This window comes from Hydra vulgaris, chromosome 09 (assembly GCF_038396675.1).
Source record: "Hydra vulgaris chromosome 09, alternate assembly HydraT2T_AEP".
Lineage (NCBI taxonomy): Eukaryota > Metazoa > Cnidaria > Hydrozoa > Anthoathecata > Hydridae > Hydra > Hydra vulgaris.
In genome coordinates this window covers 14,271,032-14,280,000 of record NC_088928.1, presented here as the reverse complement: position 1 = coordinate 14,280,000, position 8,969 = coordinate 14,271,032, and the positions used below count along the sequence as shown (strand labels likewise).

The 8,969-nt window shown below is 28.0% G+C and overlaps 2 protein-coding genes across 3 annotated transcripts in view; both read right to left on the bottom strand.

Moving 5' to 3' along the window:
• LOC101241639 (phosphatidylinositol-glycan biosynthesis class F protein) overlaps positions 1-1,228 on the bottom strand; it is a 14,492-nt gene extending 13,264 nt beyond the window's left edge. For both annotated transcript variants that reach the window (XM_065804801.1, XM_065804800.1), the window contains exons 1-3: positions 914-1,228; positions 732-823; positions 493-609 (exon numbers count right to left, since the gene is read on the bottom strand). In XM_065804801.1, coding sequence (XP_065660873.1) covers positions 493-609; positions 732-823; positions 914-1,228 — 524 coding nt within the window. The remainder of the gene's footprint in view (positions 1-492; positions 610-731; positions 824-913) is intronic.
• On the bottom strand, positions 1,110-2,360 carry LOC100206393 (triosephosphate isomerase). Its single transcript, XM_065804799.1, has one exon. The coding sequence runs from the start codon at positions 2,278-2,280 to the stop codon at positions 1,531-1,533; it is 750 nt and encodes a 249-aa protein (XP_065660871.1). The 5' UTR covers positions 2,281-2,360; the 3' UTR covers positions 1,110-1,530.
• Between the last annotated feature and the right edge of the window lie 6,609 nt (positions 2,361-8,969).

The following is an 8,969-nucleotide window of genomic DNA, read 5'->3' as shown; positions in this document are numbered from 1 at the left end:
TTTTTCTTACCTTGTGATTTAATTTTCTGGAGTAGAGGAAAAAAAATAGGTAGCTAAGAAATTTATACTTCTCAGATTTCTAGTAATGAGTTTAGGAAATTGTATTAAAAATTTAAAATTATGTTTTTAAAGCAAGTACAGTTGAACAAGAGCCAATAAACTAATAGAAGCTACTAATGCTAACAAAAATTAAAAATAATATCGATATGATACTCTTGAATTTTGCAAAAGCTTTTGATTTGGTTTCATTATAAAAATTATGTTGAAAGCTTTGGCGTCATTATAAAAATAATGTTTTTATAATGAAGCTAAAGGACTTTATCAGCATAGTCTTACAAGTTCTTAAATTGTTAATCAAATAAATTTCAGCAATTATTTTTCAATTACTTGCAAAGTTTAAAATTAAAAAAAAAAAATTAAAAGAAAATTTTTTAGCCTTTTAAAACAATTTTTTTACACTCTTGTTTTAGCTTTTTTTAAAAAATTACTTACATTGAATTTGCCAAATCATCAACCATTACTTCCCATTTTCCTTTGTTGACTACACTAAGTGGGAAAATGGCAAGTGAAGATAATAAACACGCAAACAAAAGTGTTTGTATGAAGTTTCTAGATATAAATAAAGATATTTCTTATCTCTTAGTTATAATCACACGATTTGTTCATCCTGAAAATAAAAATTATATTTATATTTAAGCAAGTACAAGAATTTAAGTATAAATAGTACTTACTCAAAAAGTGGTGCACCAAGAAAAAAAGAAATACAATGAAAAAAAAATGCTCCAATTACAAAGATAAGCAAAGAGTATGCAACCAATTTAATCTGCAGAAAAAAAAAAGATAACCTAACATCACTCTGAATAAAATTATTTAAAAAACAAACCAAAAACACAAAATATTTTATTTAAAATACCTCATTTATTTTTCCTTGTACCTGGCGAGTATTGAACTTAGATAAATACCTTAATATAAGATAATTACCCAATAGCATCAAAGAAGTAAAATATTTTAAAAAAGTACCAATGTAAACTGGAAGCAAAGGAGATATACCAAATGCAAAAAAAATAATCAGTAAAACCAGTTCATATAAGAACAATGAAAGTGAATACTTCAAAGAAGAATTTTCAAACATTTTTCTAAAATAGCCAATCAAAACACCAAACAATAGAAAATAAATTAATTCTGTACATTGTTTATAAGAGTCATTCTTTATAATATTTAGTTGCATCTTATGAAATAATTAAAAACACATATATAACCATACCACATAATAAAAAATACATAACTTAAAAATACAAGTAACTTTAAAAAAAATAATTTCTAAACTAGCAACTTCAAAAAAATTTTTTCTAATAAAAAGATTATTAAAGATTTTTTTTTATTCAGGGAAAAAATGTCTCAAAACACAAACGACCTTTTGAATTGCATATAATTGACAGTTATTAAACGAAAAGAACTTAAAAATTTAATTTTTGAGTTGCTTCTCAAAAAAATTTAAAACAACATACATATTTATAACTTTGCATAAAATCATTTTCTTGCATTAATTATGTCAATAAATTCTGGTTTAAGAGAAGCTCCACCAACTAAAAAACCATCAACATCTTCTTTCAAGGCTAACTCAACACAATTTGCGCTAGTAACTGACCCTCCATATAAGATTCTTGTAGCTTGAGCAACATCTTCGCTAACATTTAAAGCCAACCATTTTCTTACATCAACATGAACTTCTTGTGCCTGACTTGGAGTAGCTACTTTTCCTGTGCCTATTGCCCATACTGGCTCATATGCAATTACAATCCGAGACCAATCACTTACATTGGAGGCTATTGCTTTCATTTGGGTAGCACATACTTCTAATGTTTTTCCTGCCTCCCTTTCATCAAGAAGTTCACCAATGCAAGCAATGATGTTTAAGTTGGTAGATTTTAAAACATGTTTTATTTTCTCCCCAATAACAGTATTTGTTTCCCCAAAAACATTTCTGCGCTCTGAATGACCTAAGATAACCCACTTACAGCCAACATCTTGACCCATTTCAGCAGATATTTCACCAGTAAATGCCCCTGAAGTTGCTTCATGACAGTTTTGCAGAGAAACGCTAATTTCAGGTTTGATATGATCTTTTACATAGGATACATAAATTGAAGGCGGGGCAACAACAACTTCAGTTTTAGAACTTAGATTACTTGAATTAAGAAGTTCCATAATGCTTAAAATTTTTGCTTTATCACCATTCATTTTCCAATTTCCACCAACAAAAAATTTCCGACAAGACATTTTTATTCAATGAATTTTTATTTTACAACTATTATAGAGTAAATTCTAAAAATTCAATATAAAATCGAAAAATATTGCATTATATTAGCATGACAATTAAAAATGTTTTTTTTTTGTGTTCTTTATTGCTTTTTTATCAATAAATCAAAAATTTATGTTGTTTTTATTATTATATTTTCAGTATATTTTAAAGCTCTAAATAAATAAATGGCTACATGCATAAGCAAACATTTTTTAATACTTTATCACCCATAGAACCGTGAAAAATAAAAATTATTTCAATAAGTTTTAAGATAAAAAACTTGTTGCTAAAGCTTATTTTAGTAAAACTTTTTGATTCTATTAAACATTAAATTAAAATATTAAATAGTAAAAGAAAGTCAAAGTTTGAAAATATAAGAAAAGAAAAAAACCATTAAAATTAGATTTAAAGATGTACTACACAAAAAATATATACTATGCAAAAACCGTTCATAATAATAATTTTATTAATAAATTTGATTTGGTAAGGTCTAATATTTTTAGATGTGTAGGTACGTGAGCACACAACTTTTAAGATATTTTAAGTTCAGCGACTCGCATTTTGGGAGTAATTGTTGCTTAAAACTATCGTACATGCAAATATTTAACGATTTCAGTATTTTGCCGAACTATAAAAGTGCGGGAAAAAACGTATTCAAAAATGTATCGCATATTAAAACAGCCCTACCTGATACTTAAAATTTTATTTATTTAATTATTTCGTCCTTTGAAATAAGTTTTACAATGTTTTACAACATAACAATGTAAAGTTTAAAAAAATTCTGATTGGAGCTGGCATAAGACATGGTCTTATCACCTAGCCCCGTTGTAACAAATTTAGATATAATCTTGTAATACATTTGCATAAACTTTTTTTTTAATTTTTTTTTTGAGTTTTGATTTATAATTTTTTTTTGATTTAATTTTTTTTCAATATAATAACATAACTTTGAAATCCATACATATGGAAAAAAAATACATATTGAAAAAACAAACTAAAAAACGTATTGCGTCAATATATAAGATATTAAATAGCTAAGGTTAAATAAAGGCTTTAAGAGAAAGCTAGTAGTTGTTTATAATAAAAATTGAATATGCGTTGTTTTGTTGCACGTTTAGAATGTAGAGTGGAAGTTATAGTCTTTATCTTACTTGTTATATTTGCTTTTTTCTATATTTAGCGAGAGTTAGCAATGGCCCTAGAATAGATCCTTGCGGGACACCACAAGTAATACTTATAGGTTAAGTAACAGTATTGTCATAAGATATTGCTTGTCTTCGATTATTAAGGTAGAAGCAAAACCATTTTAAGTTATTGTTTTTTATTCCATAATTATCTAGTTTATACAAAAAAATCTCACCGTTAACAGTGTCCAATGCTTTTGAATGATCAAGGAATACCCCATGAGTGTATTTATTTTTATCGAACCCGTTTAAAATTTTAAATGTAAACCTCTAATCTCAAAATATAACTTTTATTTTGAGATCAGTGAATTAACCTGATTCATATGGCGCGGTTTAAATTTTACGTATGTATATTTTAACTATATATATCATAGGAATAAAAAAAAAATTTGGAGCGACATAAATAAAAATAAAGCTTTGTAAAGTTTATTTTTAAATTTAAATGGTTTCATTTATGTCAAGTGTCAAATCTATTTTTTTTCGAAAATAGTGGTTTAAATTTAAGGTTGTAATATCAAATCTAAGGTTGTCATGTCGAAAAATATTGATTTAAAAAAATCTATTTTTAAAATATCCTATTCCATAAACCTAGTAAAGCCGAGAATATTCCTCTTAAACTACCCAATCTTTTAATCAATAATAAAATAATTAAAAGGGAATTGACTAAAAACTTTCTGGGAGTGCTCTTAGATGAAAAATTGTCATGGAAATTTCATATTAAATATATTGAAGGTAAGATCTCAAAAAATATTGCCATGTTATACCGAACAAAACCTTTTCTTAATAACGAGTCTCTAAAAAATTTATATTTTTCGTTTATACACAGTTATCTTTCATACTGTAACATTTCCTGGGGTAGCACTAATCACACTAAACTCAAAAAAATTTATAGTAAACAAAAACATGCTTGCAGGATAGTATTTGGGGCAAATAGAAAAACACAATGCAAACCACTCTTACGTCAGCTTGGAGCTTTAAATATTTATAAGCTTAATATTCATCAAGTAATGTTATTTATGTTTAAAGCAAAACTTGGGTTTTCTCCAGTAACATTTCAATCCTACTTCAATGAAATCTCCCATAAATATCCAACCAAATTTTCAGTGAATAACTTTGTGGTTCTCATAAACCTTCTTAAATTAAGTTCGTACCAAATTCAATATCGGGATCTTTAGTTTGGAAAAAATTTCTTCCAATCGTTAGTAAAAAAACAAAACTTCGTTTTAAACTGCACTTTGCAAAGTTTTAACGATGATTCAAAACGGTATTTACTGAACATGGAATTCAATATATTAGATTTCAAATACCTTTTTTGAAAACAATTTAAAGGTTTGGACTGAATCGCTTGAAAATAAATTAAATCTTTATCACTTTCTTTAGCTTTTATTAAAATGGTTTCTAACCATTAGTATAAAATATAAATAAAAAAAAATTTTTTTTTTCTTTCATATTTTTGTTTATTTTAAATAATCACCCCAAATAATTATTTTTACATTTATTGATTTTTTTTTTTTTTTTTTTTTTTTCTTTTTAAATAAACAACGCATTTTTTTTTGTGTTTTTATAACTTTCATGATTTTCTGTCGTTTTTACTTTTTTATTTTTAAAATTATTCTGCTGGAAGATTGTTAGCAACAAATTATTTTATTGCTGATGTATTTGATTTGTTTTTGTTTTTGTATTTATACTGTCTTTTTGTCTTTTATCATTTATTGTGCATGTAAATTTTTGTGTGACGGGGCTCGGTGATAAGACAACCTGTCTTCTTCTTGCTCCGGCCAGGATTTTTCTTTTATTGTAATTTCTTTTTTGTAATATTTATCAACGGCAAAATAAATAAATAATAAAAAAAAAATTAAAAAAAAAAAAAAAAATGTAAATGGCTTTGTATATATTAAATGTCAAATCTACTTTATTAAAAGTGTTGATTTAAGTTTTAGATTATACCATATCAAAAATAATAATTCTTTAAATAAGGTGCGAATTTTTTTGTGGCGTAAGCACGGCCGGCGCTAGTAGGTGTCACGTTGGGGTGCCATTACTTTTGCCGACTTAAAAAAAAAAGGTCCTCATTTTGTAAAATTTACCTACTGCCTAGCCAACATTTGCCGACTAACTGTCTAAATTTACCGACTAACTTGTATAAAGGGTTAACATTTGCCAACTGAACAAAAAATTTTTGATGGTTAATGGGGTGTGTCACACACCCCACACACCCCATCGCGTCGGCCTTGGGCTTGAGAGACAAAGCAAAACGAAATTTTACGTTTGAATGCAGTCTTAACCTATCGGATATACTCTTAGGTGCTAAAAAACTGAAAAAATATTCAGAAAATATATATAATTGTCACTGATGAGAATAAAAATTTTCAGTGTAATCAGGCTTTAAAAATCGTTGACTTTTAAAATAACTCGTCAAAAATTAAATTTGCATTTATTTCTCACCATTGTATAAAACTTGTGTAAGCATATTGATTCCTATTGAAATTATGATAAAACAGCTCATTAAAAATGCTTATTTGACCGCAAGCCAGACTAGCAATAAATTGTTTCGTTTGTGTTCTGTAAAAAATTCACAACCACCCTTTTATTAAGACCTCTCCTCCCCCCCCCCCTCCTAGAATGGAGAGGGGTTTTGAAATTTTTTTATTGTTAAGACCCCTCCTTAATAAAATTTTATTAAGACCCTAAAGGTTTTATTAAATCTGGACTATAATTTTTAATCTCCCTTAAAAAATCATATATTACTGATATAAAACCTGATGCTGTTGTGTTGTTCAAAAGTATAGCTCCTAAACGAGGATTATGGTTGTCGAATAGGTTCTAGCAGATCTTTATTATATTTTTTTATTATATTTCATATACTAGCTCTTTTATTATATTTACGCTATATTTTACGTTTATATATTCTTGCCTATTACTCCAATGATTTGGGCATAGTCGGATCCAAGATCCAAAACCTAATACCCGGGTACTCGTACCATTTTTTTAAGATCTGGATCCGGATCTATTTGGTTCGGATATTCGGTTCCTGGTCTATTTTACATAATATTACCTTTTATAATGTTGATGTCGGGGACCGTCTTTACATAGTTTTAAACTGTTGCACATTGAAGCGTTATAATATTTCAAAGCAATTTAGAAAAACAATTTAAAATTATTAAAACTTTCTAAGAATTTGAAAGCAATGGTACTATTTGGGACCATTTCTTAAAGTGCAAAGTAAACGAAACTGCTAAATGCAAAACCTGTAACGTCATTGTAACAATTAAAGTAGGCAGCATACAAGTTATGTGAAAGCATCTAAAGATTAAGCGTAAAATAGAATTGCTATTATTACATCCTACAAATGCATCTTCAGAACGCATCCCAAAAAGATACCAGAAACTTTGTACAAGCAAAAGATACTATTGCCAATATACTAACAGATTTCATTAGAGTTGATGGACTTTTATTTAACACTGTTGCTAAAAATAAAAGTTTGAAAAAAACAACGAAAACTTGCTTTACACAAAGGACAAAAAGTACCTTCTAATTCAATTTCCATTGGAAATATTTTACTTGATCATGCTTAAGACATTATGACTCGAATTAGCGGTTGAATTAAAAAACATGAAAGCTAACAATTTCAAATTTAGCTTAACTGTTGAATATACATTAATTAAAACGCGTCGTTAAATAAATAATAATGTCCTTGTAAATGAAAGCCTTTATAATCTTTGACTTGTCCGTTTCGTCAGGAGTATGCCATCTAAAAAGCTGTTAAGATAGGAAGTGAAAAATTGAGTGAATTCAAACTAGAATTTAATATTGTTAGTACATCTACAGATGATGCATCTGTTATGGTTAAATTTGGTTGTTTAATCAACTCACTACGTGACATCTTCTATTCACATGCAATCCATTTAGCAGTTGGAGATGTACTTTATGTGAGCTCAACTAAAGTTTTAGAGCAAAACGATAGTTTTGAAATTAATGATAGTGAGGATGACAGTGAGGATGATAGTGAAGAGCTAAATCAAGGTGAAGAGCTGGGCTACATTGAACTTGAAAATAGTTCAGTAGAGGCTGTTTTGCATTTTTCAATAAAAAAAAAAGCAAAACAATTAAATTATTTAAAAAAATCACCAGTCAAAAATTAAATTTTTAAAAAAGAAGAATGTAAAACCAGAACTTTGCCCTGAACTTAAACCTATTTCAGACTGCAAAGACACGTTGGAACTCGTTATTTAATATTGTTGAACGCTTTGTCAAGTTAAGCAAATGTATGAAAATAGCACTTATCCAAGTGCAGTCTTCAATAATAATATCAGATTTAGAGCTGCCAGTTCTTAAAGATTTAGTTATGACTTAAAAGCCTGTAAAAATAGGAGCCGAAGCACTTTTTCATCAAGACTTAAATTTGCTAACGACAAAACAAGTTTTCTTTTTAAGTCAACTAGGGGAAAGGCGCCTATAATGGCATAGCGCCTATGATGACATACCGGTCATATTTCCATAAAAATTGGTTTTTGTGAAAAATGGATTAGACCTACACGACTATACTGACTTAACATTAGTTTTAGTGAAAATACTTACCTTTTGCTCAAATATGATTTTTATAATCAACAAAAACCGATTTTGGGATGTGCTGTTGTAGTTTTATTCCCATCATATATTTTAAATTGTGATTTTATTATTAACTGTGCAGAAAGTGAATTTCCATGCATTTTATATCCAAGTTTTGTGCATTTAGTAGAATACTTATTTTAATTTTATCTTTTGAACAAGGCAGACACAGCTTGTTTTAATGAAAATGATGACTACTTCCCATGATGGCATACTAACGATTTGGGTGTGTTGCAATATTGACAAGTTAGAAAAACCTTTTTTTTTATATAAGAAAAACTTATTTTTAAGTAAAGTAAAAAGATAAGGATGCTGCAAAAGTTATTTTTTTAGTCCAAAAAATACATAAAACGCAGTATATATTATGCGCACGATAATATATACTGCGTATATATTATCGTGCGCATAATATATACTGCGAAACTTTACAATGCTGTTGTGTACCACGAAATGGTAAATTAGGATGGTTTCGGATAATTTCTGGCTTTTATGAGGGAAGACTCTAAAGTTAAATGAAATTATCAAGTTACCCTTGATCCTAACCAGCCCTATCCTCCCCTATGCCATCATAGGAGCAGTGGTTGCCTATGATGGCATTCTTCTGCTTTTTTTAAAAACCGGAGTAACTTATAAAAAAAAAAAAACTAATAAAAACTCCGAGAGTTATTATTGTTTTACAGGTAACAAGGAATGTCTCCATATCAAAACTTTTATTATTGGTTACTGGTAAACTACATTATTCAGGATATTGAATAATGAAGTTTCAAAGTTAAGTATGCCATCATACGCGCCTTTCCCCTACAATCATATGAGTCTGACATAAGCAAAAACTTATATCAAGCTTTAAAAACAAGAATTTTAGGCAAAAGAAACCC